This window comes from Rhinolophus hipposideros (assembly GCF_964194185.1).
Source record: "Rhinolophus hipposideros genome assembly, chromosome: 7".
NCBI classification, from domain to species: Eukaryota; Metazoa; Chordata; class Mammalia; order Chiroptera; family Rhinolophidae; genus Rhinolophus; species Rhinolophus hipposideros.
In genome coordinates this window covers 15,303,240-15,330,190 of record NC_138053.1, presented here as the reverse complement: position 1 = coordinate 15,330,190, position 26,951 = coordinate 15,303,240, and the positions used below count along the sequence as shown (strand labels likewise).

The 26,951-nt window shown below is 36.0% G+C and overlaps 1 protein-coding gene across 10 annotated transcripts in view; it reads left to right on the top strand.

Moving 5' to 3' along the window:
* Positions 1-16,799, top strand: part of CSNK1G3 (casein kinase 1 gamma 3) — a 103,016-nt gene extending 86,217 nt beyond the window's left edge. For 3 of the 10 annotated variants that reach the window (XM_081053650.1, XM_081053645.1, XM_081053653.1), the window contains 2 exons: positions 4,606-4,712; positions 14,092-16,514. In XM_081053650.1, the coding sequence (XP_080909776.1) occupies positions 4,606-4,712; positions 14,092-14,146 (162 nt within the window). In that variant the 3' untranslated portion in view covers positions 14,147-16,514. Of the gene's footprint in view, positions 1-4,605; positions 4,713-5,214; positions 5,239-14,091 lie in introns of all 10 variants that reach the window. The other 7 variants (XM_081053652.1, XM_081053651.1, XM_081053644.1 and 4 more) reach the window with 4 other exon arrangements.
* The last annotated feature ends 10,152 nt before the right edge of the window (positions 16,800-26,951 follow it).

Genomic DNA, 26,951 nt, shown 5'->3' with positions numbered 1-26,951 from the left:
CTGAGTGTGTAAGTAAAATATATAACGTTTTAATATTTATAATATAGTTTTTAGATAGGTAGAGATCTGGTTAAATAAGATATTGAGCACTTGGTAACATGCTTAAAAGGACTCAAATATAAATTAGGAAGATTATAGTATAACTAATTAGTATGAATTTATTATATTTGGAAAAGTATATCAGTTGGCCTTTTAAAATCATTGACTACAAAATACCATATGATCTTTGTACTAAAAAACGTATGAGAATGCCTTCTTTTGGAATTAGGTGAGGCAGGCAGCCATAAGTGAACTGTCACTTATCTCTCACACTTAGTGGCAGGCTGTCTTTCTCCTCCTCCCCCCCTTAAACTCTGATATACTGATAGTAAAACCAGTCGCCTGGTCTTTTTTTTTTTTTTAGAAAAAAACCTCTTAGAATGAGAATTTGTTTTCTATTTTAGTTTCTTATCAGAGTGGGAATATAAGAGAAAAATTATATAAGAACAAGAACAAAAAAACTGTTTAAGACACCTGAATTACTTTTTGAAATAATAATAATAATAAATAATAATAATTATTATTATTATTACTATGTTTGAAAACCTCAAAGCATCGTCATTTTTATACAATCCTTCATTAAGGAAATCAGCCTGATGAACACTATTATTTTAGAGACTTTTATGTTCTAGTTTGAGTTATAATTCTAGAAATGTCATCTAAATGGAATCTTTCTTTAGAATTTGGCTTATAAAAATAATTTGTATATATTTATTTGATTGACTGAGTGGTTTGGGTTTCCAGGAATATAATGACACATTATTTTTATTGTCGTCCTTTCTTCTTTGTAAAATCCCTTTGCAAAAAGACCATTAATTTTCTTAAGTGAAAACAATTTTAATGCCTTGATTCACTCTCAAGCCATCAATGTTAAGTAGGCCAATTTTACAGAACTCTGTTTGTTACCACATTGATTCTGTTCTGACCCTGGGATATTGGTCTTGACTCAAAAGGTTAGGGAATCTGGGAAGCCCAGGAAAAATTATCTCAAGGAAGATGTTATTTCCTTCTGGTCTGGTTCTAGTCAACTAGGTAGAATGGGATTACTGGGATTTGAAACATTTCAGTAAAATAAAGTTTAGTAAAGTCTGGTATCATTTTGTATGAACAGAAGTATATCAGATTTTATAATTCCAATGCATATATAGCTGCTGTTGCTGGAAATTTAGAATACCTGGGTTTTAAGTTTTCAATTATGCTGTTTAAAGTTAAGGGAAGACACATTAGATGAGCTGCTTGTGACTCAAGATGGGGTCCCTCCAGCTATCTACAGCCATTGAACAAAAAGGAGGAAAAGAAAATTGTTGAATATTATTTTGAGTGGAGAGCAATGGAAATTGTTCAGTGAATTGCTTTGATGATTTATTACATGCAAGGAACTCTGCTAGTGAAAAGTAGGGGAGAATACGAAAGTGTAAGGTAAGAATCTTGCTTTCAAGCTCCTTTCCAATTCAGTGTAGGGGTTCTGACACTTTAAAAATTAAGAATAAAGAACCAAGTTATGCTTGAGAATTAGAACAAAAGTTATTTTAAATGTTTTCAGGAAGAAGAGAAAATAAAGAGAAAAAAATCAACACATAACTCATTAGAATGACAGGTGCCCCAGAAGCAGAGACAGGAGTTTTCCTCTTCTTGGGCGGTCTTTAAAGCTCAAAGAAGTTTAGTGTGTTTTCAGCTGTAGGCACAAATGCAGTGTTCATTTCTGAGTGCTTGTTCCACATAAGATGTAGGAAACTGAACTTCCATAATTCCTAAATTAATCCATATACATTAGTTGATTTCAAGTCACTTTCCTTAAAGTTGGGTGGTGGGAGGGAAGAGGGGCCTATTTCCTTACACTAGAAAATGAGGTCCACAAGGGCACGGGTGTTTGTTTGTCTTGTTTACTATGGTATTCCAGGTTTCTAGAATAGTGCGTGGCATGTTGTAGCATCTCAGGAAGAACTCTTGAATTGAGTTTTAGAAACACAGGGCTCTATAAATAGTACTCTTAAGTCTAGTAGCCAGCTGTCAACTCTGGTGCCCAGGTCTTTGATTTAACTTTTTTCTTTTCTCTCCTAAAGAGATTAGGCAGGGGAAACATCAAAGGTGATTCTTAGATTTTGAGCCTGGAGGTATGGGAAGATGGTAGGGCTTTAATAGAAATTGGAACTATAGAAAGAGTAACAAATTTAAGAGAGAGTATGATAAATTTGGTTTTAGAAATACTGAAGTTTTATTATTAATTTTTTCTAAACTTTTTTTTTAATTGGGTAATATTGGGGAACAGTGTGTTTCTTGAGGGCCCATCAGCTCCAAGTCATTGCCCTTCAGTCTAGTTGTGGAAGACGCAGCTCAGCTCCAAGTCCTGTCGCCCTTTTCAATCTTTAGTTGCAGGGGGCGCAGCCCACCATCCCAAGCGGGAATTGAACCGGCAACCTTGCTGTTGAGAGCTTGCTCTCTAACCAACTGAGCCATCTGGCTGCCCTGGAAAGTACTGCATTTGAGGTGGCAAAATTGGTGTAACTAACCGAATATGTGACTGAATGGTTGGGCGCAGGGAGTCCTTTACATAGAGGTGATAGTTGAAGTCCTGATTGTAGGTGAAACTGACAGTGATAATGATGGCCACCATTTATTGAGCTCTTACTATATGCTAGCCCTTGCTTTATACATTGATTTCATTCCATCCTCACATCAACCTTGTTAAATAGATACTATAGTTTCCCATTTCATAGTTGAGAATACTGAGGTTTAGCAAGATAGGGTATGTTTTCCAGGGTCACATAACTGGTAAGTGGTAGAATTAAGTTTTGAATCAAGACCCATCTTAATCTAAAGTCATCAGTTGTTGCCAAGTGATAAGAAATGTACAGGAAAATGAAAATTGAGTCAAGACCACTGGATATATTTTCTAGGAATCATTGGTAACCTTCAAGAGAACTCTTAAGAGTTCTGATGTAGGGAAGGAGTACATATTGAAAGGAGTTAAGGAATAAATGAATGGAAAATTTTATAAAAAATGGAAATGGTAAGACTTATTTTCAAGAAGTTTTGTGGAAAGCAAGAAATGGAACAGTAACGTGACTTCATAGGACCACGAGAATTTAAGAGTTTCATTATGGTTTTTATCTTGTTTTAAGATTTCATTCATGCATGCATTCATTTATATCAACAAATATGAGTGCCTATTTTGTGCCAGGTATAATAAGGAGAGATATCAAGGAACAACACTTACTGTCATGGAGCTTAATTTTAATGGAGGTCAGCGTGGGTATCAAGAAACAAAATTAATCAGGAAAAGATCAACATGGATAAATGCTATACAAAGAGTTAAAACTAGAGCATAACATGAAAGAGAGTGTCTGCATGGAAGTTTTAGATTGTGTAATAGTAAAGGCCTGTTTTAGAGACTTCTTAGAGAACCTGAAAGATAAGAAGATGGCCAGGAGGCAGGAAGACAATTCCAGGCAATGAGAATAGGTAATGCCAAGGCCTGAAAGTGGGAATAAGCGTGACATATTAGATGGAGGCTAGTGAGCAAGGGGGAAAGTGGCATGAGATCAGAGAGGGAGGCAGGATTTCGATCTTGTGGGACTTTGTATATTGGAGTAAAGTGTATTGATCTTTAGAGATTTTTTTTTTAATTTTATTGGGGAATATTGGGGAACAGTGTGTTTCTCCAAGGCCCATCAGCTCCAAGTCATTGTCTTTCAGTAGTTGTGAAGGGCGTAGCCCACCGGCCCATGTGGGAATCAACCAGCAACCCCCTTGCTCAGAGCTCGTGCTCTAACCAACTGAGCCATCTGGCCGCCCTGTATTGATCTTTAAATGAAGTGGGAAGTCAGATACTTCAAGAGTTTTAAGCATGGAATTATATGCGATCTAATTTACATCTTAAAAGCAGTACCTGGATTGTGGTGTGGACAATACATTAATGAGGGAGGGAGTACAAGGAAAAGCTGAAGACCAATTAATAGATTTTGTTCTTATTCACGGAAGAGTTGATAATGCTGACTTGGACTGAAGTCTTAGTAGTAATAGAGGTGGGGAGAACTGATTAGATTTGGGTTTTGTTTCTGGGGAGGATAGAACAGAATCTGCTGATGGATTAGATAATGGGTTTTAAGTCGAGAGGAATCATAATGACTCTTGGATTTGGGGCTTGAACGGTGAATGAGCAGGAGATCTGAGCATGATTAAATTGAAATGAAGGCTCCATTGAAAGGAGGAATATTGACGTTTGCAAGGGACATAATGCATGATGAAATAAGTTACCGAAAGAGCGAGCACACAAGAGGGAACTGATAAAGATACAAGTGTAGGAATTAGCCTTAGAAACCAGAGGGAACGGGACAGAAGACAGAAATTTCAAGATGAAAAGGAAGTAAGTTGAAAAACAAATATTGGACGACCTCGATCTTTAATAAAATGCCGGACCTATTACTGTGTTCAGTTATGAACAAATGCATATTAATATTTTTATGTTCCTCATATTAACTTTCTAATTAATTATTTTAACCTTAAGTATGTTTATCATTGTGTAACCTATTACTTTAAGTATATATGGTTTTGTTGTTTTTGTAGGTTGTAAGTTCTACAAATGGAGAGTTAAACACAGATGACCCTACTGCAGGACGTTCAAATGCACCCATCACAGCCCCTACAGAAGTGGAAGTGATGGATGAAACTAAGTATGTATTCATTTTGCTCGTTTTAGTAACTTGTTGTTCTTACACTATGCATGTTGAGATTTATAGTCATACACAATTATTTCAGGAATTTTTTTCAAGGACTAAGTGCATGCAAAGCAAATGATATGTTTAATATTTTCATAACTATGTTTAAAACTACTATTTCAGTAAATATTTTAATAACACAAAAATTACTATTTAAGAACTATGCTCAAATTCTTATCTGGAATCAACAGCATATTTTAGGAGTATTGATGCATGAAGTAATTGCTATACTATATTGATGCTCATTTTTTTTCTGTAAGCATAAGAATAAGTATTAATTTTATAGTATGCTGCATGCATTACTATTAGTTTTAAATTAGTTTTTTTGTGAATGTAAATTATAATGCTGCTTGGAAAAACATTAAGCATGAAAAACAATGTGACAATTTCAATGTGGGCTGTTTCTGATGATCTCTCTCTCTCTCTTTTTTTTCCTTGTATTTTTTTTTGTGTATAGCTGCCAGAAAGTGTTGAACATGTGGTGAGTTCCGAAGTGTAGGCAGGCAGAAATAGCTCCGTTGACTGTAATTTCTAAGATTTAGCACCATGTTGTGTTTTTAAAAAACATACTTTCCAACATAGAAATTACAATTTGTAAAAGTTGTTCAAAAGTATTTGATGTCATTTACATTAGCTCTGCAAAGCAAGAAATAACTGTTTGAGGAGCTCTTTTGCCTGCTGCAACTTTTTGCTTCAAGTGACATAGATGTGGGGGCACTTTTTAATTGAGTAGATGGTACACCAACCCTGCTTGTGCTTGTGTTTTTGTTTTATAACACAGAGGCTTTATTTGCTATTTTAAATAGAAAGACAGGCGTTTTGAGTTAAGCTTTCATTTTTTCCTGTTTGTAATTGTTATGTATACATAGTAAAGGCCCAACCTCACCCCAGTAGTATCACTAAAATAGTATTTCATTTACTAATTATACTGGGGGTGCCAAAAAATGACAAAAATGTATACACATTTTAAGAAAGGAAAACTATGAAAATTGCAAGTCAATATATGCCAATAACAAAAGATGAACACAAGTCACGTTTGACTTCTGCAATTACAAGAGGTGCTCAGAGTGGTTACCATCAGCATCGAGACACTTTGGATTACGGCGAACTATTGCTTGAGCAACGTTGACCAAAGTGCCCACTTGTATACATTTTTTTGGCACCCCTGGTATTGCCATTGAAAACAAATGGTATGCTACACTGATAATTTTCATGATAAATGATAGAGAATGTTATGAAAAATCTTCATCTAAATTGTTCCCGCTAATTACAGATACTATAAAAAACAATATTTCTATTAGTTGAAATAATGTTGAATTGAACTATTTTCTGACATTTGCCTTTAGTTATAATGCCTTGTTTAAAATGCTTCTCTCAGTTTCAGGACAATTTTTGGAATACATAAAATTTCTTAGATTAATATACTTTGGAACATTCTACATAATCCAAAAGGAACCTTACATAATTTCTAATATAAGGCTCCTTTGCTGGCTGCAAGATGAGGAGACTTGTGGATATTTCTTTTTAAACAGCAGTAATCAAGTATCCAATTTCATCAGTTTTGACTATGGAATTTACTGACAGTATGACTTAGTCTAGTGGATTTCAGGATATAGTCAGCTACATCCTTCTGCATTTTATGTCAAAATATAAAAATAACAGTTTATGCTTGTCTGTGCAATCCTAAGCAACAGTTAAAGAAGTCTGGGGGTAGTGTGGCAGATTAGAATGCACGTGTCCTTTACAATTAAATATAGGTTGTTGAATCCTAGTTCTGCCACTTTCTTGTTACCTTTCTCAAGCTTGTTTCTATTCTGTTAAATGTGATAAAGCACTGGTATTTTGTTTGGCATATGGCAGGTATTCCACAGCTATTATCACCCTTATTTATTTCCCCACTTCTAGCTGCCAATGGCCTTTCTCATCTGTATTCTTTCCAGGCTTGTACTGCTTTCATCAGGATCCCATAGTTTTACGTCCATACCCACAACTTTTCACTGAAACTGACTGTTCTTTGTTCACATCCTCCTAGAGACCTGCTTTCAACCAAATCTATTATATTTGTCTATTCATTTAACAATTACACAGCTTGGGTTTCAGAAATACCTGATATACTGCACTTCCCCTTAAGTAGAATACACACCAGCAGGGAAGACTGCAGCTGTATTAGTATATATCAGTGTGTGATAAATACTATGAAAAAGGTAAAAGTAGACTTGTTAAAGCTTGTAAAGAGAAAGATTACTTACTGACAGGATGATCAGATAATTCCTTTATGGACAGGGCTTTGAAGAATGGCATAATTTATTTAGTTGAGATGAGTGTGGGTGTGTACGTTTATGGGTTTGGGTTTCTATATGTAGGCGTCGGAAGATGAGAAAAAAGGAAGTCAGTGGTGGGAAAGCTATTCCTGAAGAAAAGGTTCTCCATTGCTTGGAGCATCAAGTCCAGATTGCTTGGCATGGTGCCCCTTCACACCTTTTATAGGCTGACCCCTGCCTATCTTTGCCAGCTCTGTTTTCCATTCTGAAGCCTATATTCTGTTGGTCTCATTCTGCCACTGATATGTCATTCTCTTTATTCGTTTCTTACTACTTGAAACTTCTTGAATTTCTTGAAAACAAGACCTTTTTCATCTTTAGATCCCCAATGCTTAAAACAGTATGCCTCAATAAATTACTACCAAATAATTGACTAAATAATGTAGTATATATCCATACAATGGACTATCAGTTAACAATATAAAAAAAAAAAACTTGGAAACATTATGCTAAGTGAAAGAAGTAGACACAAAAGGCCACATATTATATAATTCCATTTATATGAAATGTCCAGATTAGGCAAATGTATAAAGATAGGAAGGAGACAGAGATTACCTAGGGCAGCGGAGAAGAGGGTGGGAGTGACTGCTAATCGGCAGTGTGGTGTTTTTTTTTAATGGGGTGATGAAAATGTTTTGAAGTTAGGTAGTGGTGATTATGACTGCAAAACTCTCTGAATACATTAAAAACCATTGATTTGTATACTTTATAAGGGTGAATTTTATGATATGAGAATTATATCTTCATAAAGTAGTTATTTTAAAAAAGGATAGCACTCCATGGTTTTATTAAAACACTTCAGATGGGTTATAGAAATGCTCAGAACTTCCCTAACTCTTCACTGGTGAGAAATTCTCTTTACACACACAACATTTTGTCTTTCCTTTAATCAAGGTTATTCTAACATTCTTATTAGTTTATATTTTCATTGTCATACCCTTTTAGTATGTAATTAAGAAATGTGAGGATGATTTCTTTTTCTAAATTGCATCATATGCCTACTTCTCTCTTCCTCCATTTTGTAGGGAGTAGGAACCTGATTAGACTTCTCTTTCAGAATTTGTTTCCAGCTTCCTCTGTTCTTACCTGTGATTGGCAGAGATCCCTCTGACCCCATCCCATTAATTAGAATGTATTTTACAGTAGACATTTAGAGTCTCGGCTTTCCTAGAATAGTACCTCATGGATGAATATATGGTTTCTGAATGATGGAAAATACTCTATTTCCCCCAAGTATAAAATGGCTCCTTTATTAGTAATGAGATTTTCCCTTACTTTTTTACTGTAGCTGGGCTTTTTTTTTTTTCAAGGCAGGTGATGCAAATGGTAGCACCCTCATCATTTCTTGTAGGAATTAAACCAAGACTTCCTGTATTTTAGTTATCGACTTTTTAAGTGGTATGAAATCATCTTTCTTTCCTTTGTGTCTTTTTTTTTCTCCTTTCTAACATTAACTGAACATTTATCATGTATTTGGTAATACTATAATTAAGAAGTCAAGGCCCTTTTGTTTTATTAGAGAAGATAGTAAATATACCGATGGCTTTTACATAGTGGTTCTCTTCGCTGGCTTCCTGTCACAGTTGTCTGGGGAGTTCTAAAAATATGCCAATACTTAGGCTGCACTGTCAGAGTTTCTGATTTAATTGGTCTGTGGTGGGGTCTGGTTACCACTATTTTTAAAAAGCTTCTAAGCTGATTTTAAGGAGCAGGCAGGATTGAGACTCATTGGCCTAATGCAAGGTGTTAATAGGGTTAATGCCAGAGGATGTTATTGGAGTTCAGAGACAGGAGCAGTCCCTTCTAGCTGGGAAGATCAGAGAAGTCTTCATGGTAAAGATCCATGTGTACTGGTTGGCACAGAGGGGTACGATTTGTTCAAGGAGCTGGGTGGAAGCAGTCACAAGAGGTTGAGCAACAATGTGGAGCAAGGAAAAAGTGGGGCAAGTCTGAGGAGTCACCCCCTGGGCATCCAGTGTGTGAGCACATTAATGGGATCTGGGGTAGGGCAAGTGTCCAGTCGCGAAGGGCCTTAGTACCAAGGTAAAAAAACAAAACTGGACATTATCTTTCTCAGCACAAGAAAGCAAGCTGTGGGTTTAAAGCCAAGAAATGGTATAATCAGATTGAACCCTAGGAAAATTAATTTGGCAACAGTTTTGAGGCTTATGTCACTTCCTGGGGTTCATCAGATTGCAGGAAATCTCCCTCCCTCCCTACCTCCCTCCCTTCTTCCCTCCCTCCCTCTCTAGTTAGGCTGCCTGGAAAGGAAGCCTAATGAAAAATGAAACTGAGAGGAGAGTGGAAATAGGTGGAACCAAATTTTAAGAGCTGTGTTGATTTAGTGACAAAGACAGTGGAGAACCATTGCTGAGATTTAAGAGGAAAAGGGTAGGGCTATAGTTATGATGGGGAAAGTTTGGATGGCAGATTGAAGAAGGGGAGACCTAGACTGGGAAGTCAATTAAAAGGCTCTTAGCAATGATGGAAGCAAAAAGTTCTGATCTAAGCCGTTATGAAAGGATGGAAACATATTGAGTCATTTCAGACTGGAGGGGACTAATTGCATGTGGATAGAGTGGAAGAAATTGAAGATGAGGATGGTTCTGCAGGTTCCTAGTTAGAGTAGTTATGTGGATGGTCTTGCTCTCTAATTTAAACTCTTCTTGCTTAACTAAACAGTTCCTCACTTTTAAAATTAAGAGATCCAGTGATATGAAATTAAATTTTGTGGGGAGAAATCGTTCGTCAAAAAATTAAAGATTAGATATTGTAAAGGCATTTTCTTTATACTCCTCAACCCAGATGAGCAGAGGCTAGATTCTGGAGTCCTAAGTGGGTAGGGTCTGGCAGGTTACCAGCAGTCGCTCAGCTGAAGGATGAGCCAGTGAGTCATTGTAGAAGGGACAGATAAGAGCTGCTGATCCAGACAGAGAAAAATGTTTCAGGTTCTGGGTAGATGTGTGAGAAGGAAGTATATGACATAGCTCCAGCAAAACAAGCCAAATTCTAGCTGAGGAAAAAGGCAACGATAAAGAGGAAACGGTGGTGCCATGTCAGTAGCAAAACCCTGGCCCTTACCTTACTATGTTTTATGTATAATTTAGGGCTTTGATTTGTTACAGTTTCCTGTTTCCTTACCTCAACAATATTTAAAGCAACAACCCTAGAGGTCACCAGAAGCAGGACTTACCATTTATTCCCAAAGGATTTGAAAATAGAGATGGGACTTGAAAGCTTTTAGGCTAGCTACCAAATGATTATGTCAGAGGCCTGAAACTAACTTGGGAGAACATCCTGGCTTACTGGAACCACATGAGGAATAATGAAAAAATAGTCGAGAAAAAGAGAAGCACTGACAAGAACATGATTTAAATGTGTGGTAAGATTAATCAGTTTCCCCAAGGAATTGTCAGTACTCTAAATCTGAAGAGACCCCAAGTGAGTTATGAATTAGTGTATGAGAAAATGTAGCCACCGAGCAGCAAGGACAGAAAATACATTTAAAAATATATTTAAAGATGTGAATAATTTTCTAAGACTAGATAATTGAACTTATTGATTAAAATAACTTGCTCACATCATCTGTGAGAACTTCTGTATATGCTAATTCCTAGAATCTTTGCTATTATATCCAATAACGTTTTTTAATTCACTTTTAACTGTACCAAGTGTTAAAATTACATTGTCTCTCTTTACTCCTTTGCTTGCACTCATGTGAATTGATCGCATGGTGTCCTCCCAGCATCTCCAGTGTTCAGCTCATAGCATCCGGGCCGAGGCCTCATTGGAAATGGAGAAGCAAGAGGTCACTTGACAGTCACAACTAGTGAGCAGTGCTTCTCGGAGATTCTGACTCCTTTAAGAATAGGGTGCAAACCATGGTTTCCCCCAGAAAAACGTCCACAGGCACTAAAATCTGCATTTTGAGAGAGTTCACTAGGGTATGTGGCCCGTGGGAAGAACTCCAGCTTTAGAACATGCTTTAGAAACGTGACTAGGTTCTTCTGTAGGAGTTAGTTGCATTTATGGGGCCAAACGTTTATTTATTCAATTACATTGAGTAACAACTTTGTGCCTGCTTGTGAAATGTTGCTGTAAGCAAAGTCTTATGAAGCTTACATTCTATGTGTAGGCAGATAATATGTAAATAAGTAAAATAAATTTAGATTGGTGCTAAGTACTGAGAGGAAAATAAAAGTCATGTGACAGTGGTTGTATGAGAACAGCACTGTTTTAGATTGAGTGCTCAGTGACAGGAGACAATTGATGTGATACCTAACTTTTTAATCACTAATATTACACATCATATGTTTTGGATAATGACTTAAAAAATCAGCCACAAGGTTAAATACCAATTTTCTTCTTGAGTTCTGGAAGTATGTCACCTTGAGAGCATGTCTTGTGTTTGGATGCATTCATGTCGCATAAAGCAATGCTGCCCTCTGGTGGTAGTCAGTTTAATAGCATGCCAGCTTAATTCGTGCAAATCTGCTTCAAGGGTGTAGTCTATGTAGTGGGATTTATTTCTGAAAAACTGATGTGTTCATTAGATTGCTTTTGAATGTACAAGTCCTGTAGAATTACAGTTTATTTGAAAATATTATTTAGTCTGAAATTCTTGGAGTAGTTTTCTATGTTCAGTAATTGAAGAAAAGTTTACTACCTAAGAAGTGGGAAGAATTCAACTCTCAGAACTGAAAGCAGATTAATGGTATTGGAAAAATAAAGCAAGCAAGGTGAATTGCTAATACAAGTGTGGAAAATCTGGGACTTGAACTTGTTCCTTAAAGCAAGTACTACAGTAAATTCCCCATTCCAAAAGGTGTGTTTGTGAGTGTGTGTGTGTGTGTGTGTGTGTGTGTGTATGTTTAAACACTTTTTCATTACATAAGTCTTAAAAGAATGTGTTTTGGAATTTTAAAAGACAACCGTATTTAGGAACAGCGAACATTATTAATATACTTTATATTAATTAATATCCATTTAAATATGACCATATTCTTCAGTTTAATATCCTAAATATTTGATCTGTTTTTTCTAAATACCAATATTTAATGTTTTCTTTTTTACACTATGGACACTTTCTCTTTTCTAAGTCTTCAATTGAAAGGTTCTTTTTGGAATAATGGTTTTCATCTTTTAGAGAGTAATTTTACTTGAATAATTTTTTGTTTTACTTTTTATTTTAGGAAGTTATATAACAGATTTGAGACGGTATTAAGTAGCTGATGGTCACAAATAAATTTGGGCAGGGACAATCTGTTGTACCTAGATTCTTTTACAATGATAGCTCCTTTCAAGGCCCTTGATTGGGTAATTTATTCTGTTCTTTCTGGTAGTCACTTCAGTAAAAGTAAATTCATAAAGATTGATAACTGCACATATTTCTAGTTGAATCTTTACCAGGAGATGCATACAATTTTCAATGATTCACATATCATTTTCTAGTCATTATGTAATGTTTGAGTGCACTTAAAAAATTCAGTTGTGCAATTTTGTTTTAAATGCCTCACAGTGGTTTCATAATCATGGCATAAATAACAGTAAATGGTCTCAAATCATTTTTGACTAAAGGTAATGTGGGTAGAGAGATTTTGTAATTTAACTGGACAGTGTGGATTTCTATTTACATTTATTTCACTAAAACACATAAAAGATATTTAGCAATTATTTCATCTCCCCTCACCTATTGCTAGGTAGAACACTTGAAGCTACATAGCCTCTACTATGCTTAGCTTGAAAGTGTTGAGTTAATATCCTTTTATGAAGATGGGCTGATAAGAATTACAGGAACATCTTTATAAGGTCACATTATGTACAGGCTTTGAATTGGCAGCATTTTGTTGATGGAATCACCATGTATATATAATTATGCCTTGCTATTATTACAAAATGTGCTTTAAACACATGCACACACACACACACAGAGGAGTTCAGTGGGTAACAAATGAAGCCCTTTTGTATGTGGTGCCTGTCATGTTGATATTCTGATAGACTTTCTGTTAAGTTTGGAAGGGGGGAAAAAGCCAGACCTTTATTTGAAGGAATTTCAGACTTTTAGGAAAAAAAACACATATGAATTATTTTGTTGGTTGCTTATCAGTGATTCTTATTCTCATGAGCTTTCAGTTCGCACCAACCTCAGCTTTGGTTTACATGTGTTGCACCTGTTTCATCTTCTTGTGATGAGGAGAATTTACTGTGAGAAAAACTAGTTCTCTTAGAGATCATCTGTAAATTTTTTTTTACCTAGGAATCAAAGTCAGTATGATATTTCCTTCATAGACTACAAAACTGAATCCGTTTTTAAATACAGACTGAATCACCTTGGTTATGGTATTTTAAATGTTGAGTATAATTTTTATCTAAATTAAAATAACTTATGGTGAGCTTAAACCTTCTTTAATCCTTCAAGAATTAAAAAGTACCAATCTTGACATTCTTATTCTATTTAAGGTATTTTCTCTCTTCTAGTTTGTAAATAAATGGAAAATGTTTGCTGAAGGGTATATGTGGGATTTCTCTGTATTTTTGCAATCTAAATTAATTCTTAGTGAAAATAAAATCTTCAATATTAGGATCATTATTGCTTTTCTAACAGTGGCTTCAACAATCCTATATAAATAATCAGAAAGAAACAGAGAGAATGCATAAGATGAACTTTGTAAAAGCAATGCCCACAACCAGAGATTGAGTATCCAAAATAAAATATGGTGGGCCAGTTAGGATTCAGAACCCCATAGCTTCTCAGTTACTCTTGGTAAAAGTTTAGTGGCTCCTTTTAATGTTGCTTAGAATGTCTTGCTATTTCTAAAAGGCACATGAATGAAACAATAGTTAATAACTCTGCCATAGTTTCACTAATATTTATGCTTCATTGGCACGTTCACTGTTTATTTTGCACTAGCTTGTCGCTTTTTATGACCATTTAAATTAATATGATGGAGTCAGCTTTACTTTGTGACATTTTCGTACTTTTATAATAAAATAGGTGTTCCCTCCATCTGCAGGTGCTGCTGTTTTTTCAAACGAAGGAAAAGGAAAACCATACAGCGCCACAAATGACTCCGGACACAAACAGATCGTGGGGAGTTACTTACGTGTTCATCTGCTGTCTTGTGATTAAAATCATCTCTGTAGTGACCACATATATTTTCAAGGACTCACTCTTAGAAAGAAAAATGTTATACTTTCATACTTCATTTTGTGGTTGTCTTACATTCATTTTTTTTTTCTAATTTAACTTTTATGGAAGCTTTAAAGTTTTGTCAAAACATGAGTGCTTTGCCCATCAGTGAATGGAATGGACCAATGAGGTAGTATTGATGAAAATAGTTCTATAGAACATTTTTCAGAAGCTCTCCTCCTGTCGTAGAAAGCAGTACAGTATCTTAAATGTCAGCCAGTTACATACCTAATCTGGTTTTTTATAACTAACGCAAGAGCATACGCAAATAGGAGTTTTCTCCCCAATGGATAATGCAACAGAGAAAACAGAGTTGCCCAAGTATTTGAAAGAGGTTATTCCTTGAGAAGTTCATTTTTGGCATGACACCTGAATTGATCAGTATTACTGATGGTACTGCTATTCATGAGTCCTGTTAACATTCTTTCTGTAAAATCATGGTACAGTCACTGCCAGAGGTACTGAGGAAAAAGCTCTATGGGTTCGGCAGATGGTAGTGGTCAAATGAACCACACGTAATGTGGTTAATACAAGCTCTGCTTCTGTTGCACCACTGTGTGAAGTACAGTGTTGGCCGAAGTAGCAAAAGTGCTTATTTTAAAGAATGCAAAATATTTGTCTAATGTAACTTAATGCTTCCAGATAATGTGTGTTCGACAGCAAGACACGAATACTTTGAGAAATGAGATACGTTGGAGTTTTTTTATTTTCTTTTTTTAAAATACACTAAGGAGAAGAAATAAATGTGAAACTCATTGCAGTGTAGAAGGTTGAAGTCTAAGGAGATCCCACTGAAACCCACTGCTGACTGATTACAGTCTCCCTTAAGCAGGACACTTTGGATGTGCCATGCAGTGGTATTTGTTGATTAATTATTTGCTCTTTGATAAAAAAAAAAAGATCCCCAGCAATAAAAACTGGGTCACTTTATTGCCCTCTGTGCACATTAGTCTTCTTGTATTCAACTTTGCTGGTTCTCTGGAATTTTCCTACTTTTTAGCATAATTTTGATGATTGAAAACTATTTTGGAGAGGATGGGTCAGGTGCTTTGCCTCCATAGTCTTTTGAAGTGCCTGCATATGAACAAAGTAATGGTTCTGTAAAAAAGGAAACGCATTCCACTTTTCAAGTATCCTTTGTTTTAAGCCATAAAGACACAGGTGTACTTTTGTCACATTCTTCCAGCCAGAATTTTCAAGAAGCGTTAAAACAAAAAGACTGACTAGAATGAGAATTTTGCTGTTCAAATCTCATATTCACCTTTGACTATAAAATTGTTACTTACTCCTTCCACGCAGCCCTTCTTTGTCTTTAAGTGTGTGCCTTCAGGCACGCTTATTTATTTTTTTTTTGTCTCAAGGTAACATTTAAAATGTGTAATTAAAGTAAATAAATCTACATTTTTGACTTCATTATTGCATTTACAGGGATTTAATTGTACTTTGTAATTTATTTTTCTTACTAGCTAAAAGTTCAATGCATTGTTTTAAATTAGGCACCCATTTGAATACCGCAAATTAGACATTGTTTATCATTGTTGCTCTGAAACCTATGAATGATCTTTTTAAGTTCTTGATTTTAAAGATCTACACTCAACCTAGAAAACATTTGCTGTATAATTTGGTCAACAGTTTCCATCCTATCTATTTGTATACTGTCATGATGTTTTAAACTACAGGAGTCACATACTAAGTTGTTATTTTTGTTTGCTTTGAGCAAGGTAGATGGATGTTTTGGCCATTATAATGTGAAACCACTTCTTTCTTTACAGTATTTGACCAAATTTGTGTGTCTATGATATTTGTAAATACATGCGATATCTGTATTTCTTATAAGCCTATTTAGTTTTATTCTCAGTAGGGTTTTTGGACTGTACAGTGTTTATATGATCTGAACTCCTTATACATAAGAAGGTGTGTATATTAATTCAATTATGGACTTAAAATATTTTAAAAGTATAAATACCCTTATTTGCTGCAAAGACCAGTGTGTAGACATTTGCTTTTTAGCAATATTTTTAAGTGCTCCATTTTAATGCCAAGGAATAAATCTTTTGGCAACACAAACTGGTCAATAATAGGTAATGCAGGTATGTTCAGGTTAAGCCAACAACGTTTTGCATTTTTATGCTTCTTTTCTGTCAACACTAATGAAGTCAACGTTGCCTGAATGTCTGAATAATGAAACACATCCCTGTTTAAAAGTCTGTAACTGAAAAAGAAATAAAAAATAAAGGTAGTTTTTTTAAACTTGCTCTTTCCCCTTTCCTCTAATCATGGGTAAAATGATGCCACACACTAATTTGAGATAGGAATCTTTAAAATTCAGTTCATTTAGTTTATATACGGGAGATGCGGAGCTAAAGGAATATGCTTTTTTGTTTGTTTGTTTTGCCTTGTTGGACCCCCTTGTATAGAGCACATACCAAGAAGTATCTAAACTTTCTTTAATGAAAGTTGATAAAATTTTTTTACACTTCTATGAATTACTTAATGGAGCAGTTAATTGAAATGAATGCTAATAAACCAAGGAAAATACACAGAATCATTTCATTCCTTTGTAGAAATGAAGTCATACTATTAAGTTCACAGAAATTTAATTAATAATCCAATTTTAAGTGAATGACTTTATCATTGCAGATGAAGAGCATGTATCTGTCGCAGTATTTCAGTTTATTGTTCTGGGTACTTTTAAGGGGTTTTACAAAGTGGTATTAATGGTACCTGTTTACTGAAAGATGCTACAGATAAGATAGGGCAAAGAAACACACATTAAGTACCAGCATTCAAAAACAGAGGAAAGATCTGGAGGTGAAACGTAAGGGTTAAAATTAAAAAGCCCTCTCTAGAAAAATCTGATTTGAGATTGGGGTTCAATCTGAATGATTGTATAGTTGCATTAGTCGATAAGCTTTCAATTGCAAATGATAGAAACCTATATTGGCTGAAGCAGTAGCGGTATACAGTAGCACGTTTAGCTGAAAAGTCCAGTGGTAGAACTGGCTTCAGACATGTTCCTGGTGCAAAGTCAGGAATCTGGTTTTCTCTGTCTCTCTGTTCTGCTTTCTACCCTGCTGTTTTCATTGTCAGGGAGATTTTTCATGTGTGATGGTAAAGTAGCCACCCAGCAGTTTCAGATTTCTACCCTCTTACCAACCTCTGCCAAACCAGAGGGCAGTTTCTCTCAACAGTTCCAACAAAATCCTAAGACTGACATTTATTTCTTTATTGGTTCACATGCCCACCCCTGAGCCAATTACTATGGCCAAGGGAATGCTGTTCTCCCACCGTCAGAAGACACACCAGCAGAGATATAAGGTAGGAGTGTTACCCAAAAGGAAATGAGGGTGTTGTTATCAGGAGAGTGAATGGATACTGCCCAGGCAAGAGCAAGAGATACCTGCTATCGTGGTGAGAGAAAAAAATACTCATAGTATAGAGGCAAACTTAATTGTTTTAAATTAGAAAACATTATTATTATTGGGACTTTTATTAATCTGCACATGTTATTAGAAATCACAGTGACGGAGTACATTTGAAAAAATGTTTTGGACTCAGGTAAAAATGGAGGTCGTACCTAACTTATTTGACATGCTTTTGGTCAGTTTTTAAGGTTTTTGTGGCAGAATTGGATTAGAGTTAAAAGATAATTTTTGTACTGGAGTACAAGTAAATGGAATTTGAAGCTTTGCTGATATTCAGAATAACTAGTTTCTTGTCTGCCCAGCTCTAATACAGACCCACAAGTTATTTTCTTAGGAAATTTACTTCATAAGACTACATGGAAAGGACTACATATAGAAAAATGATCAGGTAATATTGCTGGGATATCAGAATGGTTTTGTTAGAACAGTTGTTTTACAGGGATGTTTACCATACTGTGATTTTGCTAAATGGAAAAACACTCCTGCACTGCTCTAGAATTGGGGTTGGCAGACTCTTCCAGTAAAGTTTACACTCTGAGCCAAGAGGCAAAACTGAGGTTTTTATATACTTGTTAATGAGAAAGAAAACAAATTTTCCTTAATTTTTTTTAGTGATGAAATTGAAAATCTATATTAACACTTGAGTACAAGAGTTTTTGTGATACAGGTCTGCTAATGATGAGAATTGAATTATTTTGAGGCAATAATATTTCACTTAATTGAAATTCAAAATTGATTGCAAATGTATGTTATGCTGATCTTTGATATGATTTTATGCGTTTCATCTTGGTAAATATGCACAGATAGATACTAGTAAATACTGTTATCAATCCTCAAGTGTATGATTTTAATTGAACACAGTCATAATTTGGAAAGTATTTAATAGGATTTTATTAGATATTTGCCTTTTGGCATATCCTACAGATGAATCACTTCCTGTTGAAGGTTGTTTGGTCGATGCTTCTCAGTCGTACAGTTAGACTTTGAAATATAGGAATTGCCTTTGCACTTGCATTGAGATCCAAAAGAAAGTACAGCTGGAACTGTAGTTGAGTTTGGAAAGTATCCACTGCAAATTTGTGAGGGAAAATGGAAATGTTTCTGCTCATTTTAACTCGACAGAATGGGAAGTATATAAAGTAGCTTGACATTACTTGTGACTTAAACAGCATTAGTTGTCATCATAATGACTTTGTTACTATATTAAGTTTCACATATAAGTGCTGTTTTGCCTTAAATTTTAAGTTGAATTTATTAAGAAACATCAAATCTGCAACAGAAACTAATTTCCAAAGCCATTCAGTTTTCATTAATAATAGCTGAGGGTATTCTCATTCAGAAAAATTTCAGTTTTGTTCCTGAGCAGAAAAATTGTAATAAAACTTTATCACTGCCATCAAACTGCTTTGTTGTTTGGCTAGTCAGGATATTCAGTTTCTAGTTCTGACAAAATTTAATGGAAATGATGATGGTTAAGACCACAAGAATGAATGAAATTCGCCATCAACTTTACTAGTTTAATAACATGACAGATTCGAGTATCTTCCACAAAACACCTGCTGATGAATAATATACAGTGTAAACATTAATCATCTTACATTTTCACACGTTTTGAAAATTTGCCCACTAAACCTTTTTCTGCTCCACACATATTTTTACCACCATTAGTTGTAACACACCTTAGCAGAGTCCACTTCAGTTTGTACTGACTGAATTGGTGTTTTCTCAGGTTCTTGAAAAATGCTCTTTCTTGTAGTTCTATGGAGTCTATTCACAGAGGCAAATTCTTGAGTCACTTCAAACTCAGCATTGACTTCTCTACTACACAACAACTGGGCAGTACTGGTAATGTCCACCTAAAAAATAAAAGGCCTTTCAAACTGAGACGCAACAAGCACTTCTTGAGATCAATAAGAATAGCTATTCGAGAATTAACTAATTCATGTGGAAGCCCAAATAACCTTCCAATTAGGAGACAAAGGCAATGTGTATTTATGAGAAAGGGAAGGGGAACAATTAAATCAATAGAAGGAAGGCATTTCTATTGGTGCAGATAACTGATGTTAGTTCTAAACAATGTTTTCAAATTTCAGTCCAGCAGTCATCAGTCCAGTAGTCATAGGAACTACCTTATCCTATCCTATCCCACCGGGTAGATAGGATAGAACAGGATAATAAAATAAGACTGGGTCGTATATTAATTTTTGCTCTATTTATTTTGTTGTTTACATGTATGTCTATTGACTCATGGAAAGCCGAGGAAAACTACTTGAAATCCTTTGCCTTGTTTTTTTAGTTGACCAACTCTTAGTGTCTTCAAGTGTTTAAGTAACTCTCCTTGCTAAAAAGCTAGTAGTCTTAAACAGTTTATTTTCGCTGAATATACTTTCTGGCTGCTGCAACCAAATACAATTTAATTAACTCACCATCAGTAAATACTTTCTTTGGCTAACAAATGAGCCACTTGGAAACTTTGGTTGCACCTTGTTCTCATATTTTTGTGTGTGAATAAGTTCTATGATGAGATACTCTGCTAGGTTTTCTAATTATTCTGACTTGCTTTCCTATGCTTTGGCAATACTGTGATGACTGCTTAGTCTGATAATGTCAAGATAATGTCAAAACAAATTGCATTCTTTTAGCACAGCTGTAGTGTCATTGCATAATAAACAATGCTTTGCCATATAATTTTATAACAAAAAATCCATATTCCACTGTGGCTTGAAAGTGCAACACTCAAAGCTCACTTTTATTTTTTTACAAGATTAGTGTGCATTAATAATAAAAAATAAGATGTCTGTATGGCAATACAGATGGCAATACTGAAATGCTGTTGAATTGTGACTGCATCACTGAGATTTGTAGTGTGTTGCACAGCAGTGTGAAGCAATGAGAGAGCCACATATGGTCTCTCTCACAGCTACTCAGCGCTGCTTTTGTAGCATGAAAGCAGCCATAGATAATATATAAATGAATGAGCATGGCTGTGTTCCAATAACATTTTATTTATGGACAATGAAATTTGAATTTTACATAATTTTTATGTGTCATGAAAGAGTCTTGATTTTTTTGTAACCATTTAAAAATGTAAATAGCATTTTTAGCTCGTGAGCCTGATAAAAACAGGAGATGGGCTAGATTTGACTTGTAGACCATAGTTTGCCAACCTCTGTTCTAGACCACATTGGAAAGATTTCGATGTTTGAGGTTAATTATTATTTTTTTAATTGAATGACACTACTTCCCAAAAGATAACTTTTCTTCCTTTTGTAAAAGGAAGGACCATTTTGAAATAGCATGAAGAATTATGATAATGTTAAAGGAAATGCACCACAGCGCATGAGAGTTAGAAATAAATGAGTCTGGGTCTCATACGAACTTAGATGTTTAAGGGGTGCATGGTCTTGGAAAGAGCATGAATTTAGGGATCAAATTTTTTAATTCTCAACTTGTGAGAACTGTGGCAAGCTGCTTGACTTCTTAGCTTAGTCTCTGCTCGTCGCAATGGAGATAATGCCTTTGCAGTGTGGCTCTGAGGATGAGTAATAATATTTATAACTTAAGTGCAAGATACCTTCCCCATCACCTTCATGAATAAGTACAGTTTAAAATCGAGTAACACCTTGACTTCTCATGCAGAGTGTGTGCTTTTGCTTTTTGAGACAAAAATAAGGCCTGCTACTTATTAAACTTTGTCCTAAATGGAAGCCATTGTTCTATCTAAAAATGTTTGCACCCTGATTCTGTCACATTGCACAATTAGCTTGCCTTGCCTCACTTAGTGACACTGATAAATTCAAAATCATTAATTCTATACCCTTATTGGTAAAAATGAGTAGCAGAGGAGAGCCAGGGCAAAACCCTGTGTCAAGACACTGTAATACTACTATAAGGTCAATATCAATCCACTGGGAGTTTTTTCTTGTGAACCCATGCTTACTCCTAAAGATCATTTCTGTGTCTAATATTATAAATAGACTTTCAACGAATTCAGTCGAATCTTACTTTGAGTCAACATTATTTACCAATCTGTAGTTGTATAATCTGACTTTTTTTATAAAGTAGAAGTTCCATTTCCTGTCTCTAGTCTTATTACCGTGCTCCATTTATCGTTTGCATGGTCTTTCAGTATGAAATTTGTCCAGGTCTGGAGACTTAGTTGTCCTTTATGAACATCTGTACCTCTGATGGGCTTCATTTCCTTCTTGCCATTTTTCTCCCTTAACTTTCCAGGCTGAAGATTATTCTTGATTTTTAAAATTGCATTCTCTTTGTCATCCCTCAGCCCCTTCCTTACAGCTGGCATATACTTTATAAAATCCTTTTTTTGTTGTTGGCTTTAGCAATTTTGGGGGGAAATTCTCAAGTAATTGGGTATGAGAGGGCCTTAAAGATTTTACCTTTTCTCATTCATTTCCTATGGACACTGTATTTTAGCTCTTGTGTATTAGCTGTGTTTTATGGACACTGTGTTTTAGCTCTTGTGACAAGCTCTTTTAAAAGCTGAGCTTGTCAGAAGAGACACTTTTTTTTTTGCAAGCTTACTCCTTTTTTTCCTTATCAGGATCATTTTGAATTGCAGAACTGTAATCACAGTCTTGAGTTCCCTTCAGTAGATATCACAGATCTTAAGATGACACGTTCACATTCTCTCAAGGTATCTGACATTTCCACTTTATCAATCAGTTGCTTCTTGCTGGTCATTTTTGTGGTCCAGAATAGTCGCTTCAATTTTTGCTATCTCTACTTTCAGGGAGATTAGCTTTTCGGCATACAAGTATAAAGAATTGTCAGATGTTCTGGTTTTAGGGGAGACAAGAGATAGTTGGACAATTAGAGCTCTCTATCAGTACTGAATTTTAATGTTTCCTGATGTTGTGCTCTTTTAATTAAAGTTTATGTCGTCAGCAAGTTGTGCCAGGCCATTGGCTGTGTGCTGAAATCTGTTTTCCTCTCTTTGGCCTGAAATTCTGTACTGTCTTTTCATAACAGTATCCCAGTTTTTTCTTTCTTCTTTGCCCAAATATTTTCCACAGTGCATTTTACTTCGGGTGTCCTGAATTTCATTGCAGGTGTGTATCATCCCGGTGTACTCCCCACAGCTCCCTTCTCATCGGTGTGTATTCCAATCAGAAATCTCATCGGACCCAGTGTCAGTGACTCCTGTGTCCTATTTGTTGTGCCTTGTTTTCATCTAAGTCGCCTTGTTTATAGCTCTTGTCCGTGCATTGGTGTGAAGAATGCTGGTATTGTTTTCCAGCTTCCTGCTAAGTTCTCTTGTTGGGTGACTCACTTGGTCACCTCTAACATGGTGTACATGAGCCACTTTCATGTGTTTTTTTTTGTTTCCTTCACTTTGCACGTTTGTGTATTTATTGTAGGTGTCTTTTTTTTTTCTTTAAAGTTTATTGGGGCGACAGTTGTTAGTAAAGTTACATAGATTTCAGGTGTACAGTTCTGTAATACATTACTTATATCTCACATTGTGTGTTCACCACCCAGAGTCAGTTCTCTTCCCATCACTATGTATTAGACCCTGTTTACCCTCATCTGCTACCCCTCTCCCCTCTTATCCTCTGGTAACCCCTAAACTATTGTCTGTGTCTGAGTTTTTGTTATTTCAGTTGTTTTATCTGATCTTTTTATCCTCATCCTCAGTTAAAAATTGCTTTTAACAAGTCAAATACGGATGTTCTTGTCAAGATCTCAAGAGGTAACATTATAGCCATCTTAAATTGTGCCTTGGAAATTCAAATCTCATTTTAAAACATCATATGAGGATGAAAATCACTCACCTCTTTCTTGTGCTTTACGGGTTGTCCTGCATCCTACATTGATTTTGTTAGGATGCCCTCAATATTTCGTATTCAGGTTTTTTTTCAAAGTATAAAAAACTGAATTTATATGGTGTATAAATTTATATAATAAACTATAAAAATTTGGCAATTAGACCTACTTTTTTCTTCACAGTATTTGGTGCTGAAATCACTTCAATGACAACACCAGCTGAAAATCATGCCTCCACAAGTAAACATCTGGACAATCCCTTCTGATCTTTGTTACAGGTTTCACTGAGGAAAGACCAAAAGGAGGGACTAAGAAGTAAAAAGTACTTATTTTCGTATTCAAGAAAGATAAAGACCTTTTAGCCAAAGTCCAAATTGTGGTTAAGTAACCACAGTTAAGGTAACCCAAGATGAATTCATAGCCTCTAAAAATGAATCAGTGACAGCATCACTCCATGGGCCACGCTTCTGCAAATGAGCTAGTTGACAGCAGTTTCACTCCTGCCTTCTGAAGGTGAGCAGATCAGCAAGTGCTCACTCCCCTGACCATGGTCCCGCAAATCAGCTGGTCAACCGCAGCCTTCCTCCAGTGATCACACCCCAGGTACTTTATCAGCCCCTTTTGGATTTCCCTAAACCCTGCTGCACCATTCATTGTAAATAGGCCATTTATTACACTCTTCTCTATTACCCTCTCTGTGCCATTTCTTTCCTTCTATGAAACTGATACATCGAAGTTCTAGGAAAAAGTTTGAATAATGGGTTCTGCTTCTTAAAAAATGTTTGAAAAGTGCTGTACCAAATAATTGCAAAATATTGTATTTATTCCTTATGCGGTGCTTAAGAAAACACAGTACGTAGTGTTTTCTTAAACATAGAAAGATTTCCATGCAAATGTATTAAACAAATTGTGATATGTGGATTAGGAAAGCTTTCATGGTCAAGACTACCGTGTTTTCCCGAAAATAAGACCTAGCCGGACCATCAGCTCTAATGCATCTTTTGGAGCAAAAAATTAATATTCTAAGACCCAGTCTTATTTTAATATAAGACCTGGTCTTATATAATATATAATGTAATATAATAGTATATAATATAATACCATATCATATCATATATTGGGTCTTATATTAATTTTTGCTCCAAAAGATGCATTACAGCTGATGGTCCGGCTAGGTCTTATTTTCAGGGAAACATGGCATATACACAGGGTGCCAAAAAAATGTATGCATATGTTAAGAAAGGAACACTATCAAAATTGTAATACTCAATATATACCGATAACAAAAGATAAATACAAGTTATGTTTGACTTCTGCAATTACAAGAGGTGCTCAAAGTGGTTGCCATCAGCGTCCAGACACTTCTGATTACAGCCAACTCCTGCTTGAGCAACGTTGACCAAAGTATCCACTTGCATACATTTTTTTGGCACCCCCGGTACTTGTGCTGAGTCCTCATTCCTCAAGAGAACCTGTTTGTTGAGCCTTCTGTACCCACATTTTAAAAGAGAAACAACTCTGAGTTTTAGGTCTCTCATGGAAGAATGGACTGTTGTCAGTGGTACTGAGCAGCCTGAGTCTCAACTATTGGGGATATATGGGACCCCAAAGGCAGGTGGCAGTGAGGAACTGAAACCCGTTAGGATACAGATTGTTGTGGCTGAGGGTTTGGACTTTGTAGTTGGATAAACCTGTGTGTAAGTCATGGTTTTGACACTTGCTGGCTATATGACCTTGGGCACCCACTTAACCTCTCTAAGCCTCAGTTTCCTCATTTCAAGAAGGAAATCAATGAAGCTCATGAATTTTGGTGAGGAAGATGTGATATGTTACAGCAAAAATTTGGCTCACAGTAAGTACTCGATGAATGGTAGCTATTGGCTATTATTTAATCAGTACAGGAAAGTGAAACTGCCCAGGACAAAATGACATGGTGGAAACCCCAGTTGCACACTTAGCATGAAACTGAGACATTTGGTGGTGGTAATTCAAATATCTGCAAGTAAGGTTTTTGTGGCAAGTGACAAATTAATGGGGAAATAGAATTCATCTTGGAGATAACAGGGAAAAAAAAGGGTAGGGTAGTGATTCCCCTGACTACGTAGGAGTCAAGTGTTCCCTCTTTTCTTCTCTTCCACCTCAGTAGTGACAGTGGCCTCAGAGAAAGACAACTGGATTAGGACCCCAGAAATGTATTTTATTCAAGGATCAGCCACGAACTAGCTGCGCCTCTCTTTGTGGGCCTCCATTTCATCTCTCTAAGGGAAATGTTATCGACTGAATGTTTGTGTTACCCCCTGAATTCATGTATGGAAGCCCTAACCCCCAACATGATGGTCTTAGGAGGTGGGGCCTTTGCGGGGTAACTAGGATTAGATCATGTCATGAGGGCAAGGCCTCCATGATGGGATTAGTCTCCTTATAGAAAGAAGAGAGATCACAGCTCTCTCTGCCATGTGAGGACACAGCAAGCAGGTAGCCATCTGCAAACCAGGAAGACGACTCTCACCAGGAACCAACTCTGCCAGCACTTTCCTCCTACACTTTCTCGCCTCCAGGACTGTTGTTTAAGCCACCAAGGCTATGATATTTTGTTTTGCCAGCTTGAACAGACTATTAGATTTGGGTACCACCAAAAAATGGAATGCTACCGTAACAAATGCCCAAAAATGTGAGGCGGCTTTAGAACTGGGGAAGAGGTGAAGGTTGGAAGAATTTTGAAGTGCACGATAGGAAAAGCTAGGATTGTCGTGAAGGGACTGTTAAGGCAATTGTAATGAGGATTCCGGAAGAGACGGCGAGAGCTGTAGAGAGAGCTTCCATCTTCTTAGTGAGTATATAAGTAACCATGAGCAAATGTTGGTAGAAGCATGGATGGTAAAAGCCGTTCTGGTAAGGTCTCAGAATGAGATGAAAAGTATACTATTGGACAAGGGAGAAAAGGTGACTTGTGTTATAAAGTGGCAAGGAACATGGCTGAACTGTGTGCTCGTGTCTGTGGATGGTAGAATTTGCAAGTGATGAAACTGCATATTTAAGGAGATTTCTAGGCAAAGTGTCGAAGGAGCAAGTGATTTTGTTTTTGTTTTTTTCTAAAAGTTTTGATAGTGTTACCTCTTACACTTAGGTCTGATCCATTTTTATTTAAATTTAGTGTGTGGTGTGAAGTAGAGATCCAAATTGATTTTTTACATGTGGATCTCTAGTTGTTAAAATCTATTTATGTCTTCTGGCTGTCTAGCCTTCTTGCTAGGGTGGTCAGGCAGGAGGCTTTTTTTCTTTTCTTTTTTTCTTTTTCTCTAGGGAATCCTTACTTATGAGAGTGTCTTTTGTCTGAGATTCTTTAATATCTATTGAGAAGATTTCATCTCTCCCATCGAAGGGTATTTGCCTAGCTCTTAGTGTTCTATGTTTGGTGTTGAGAAAGGGGACGTCTCTCTCTTATATTGACTTATCAACCATCTCCCTCTTT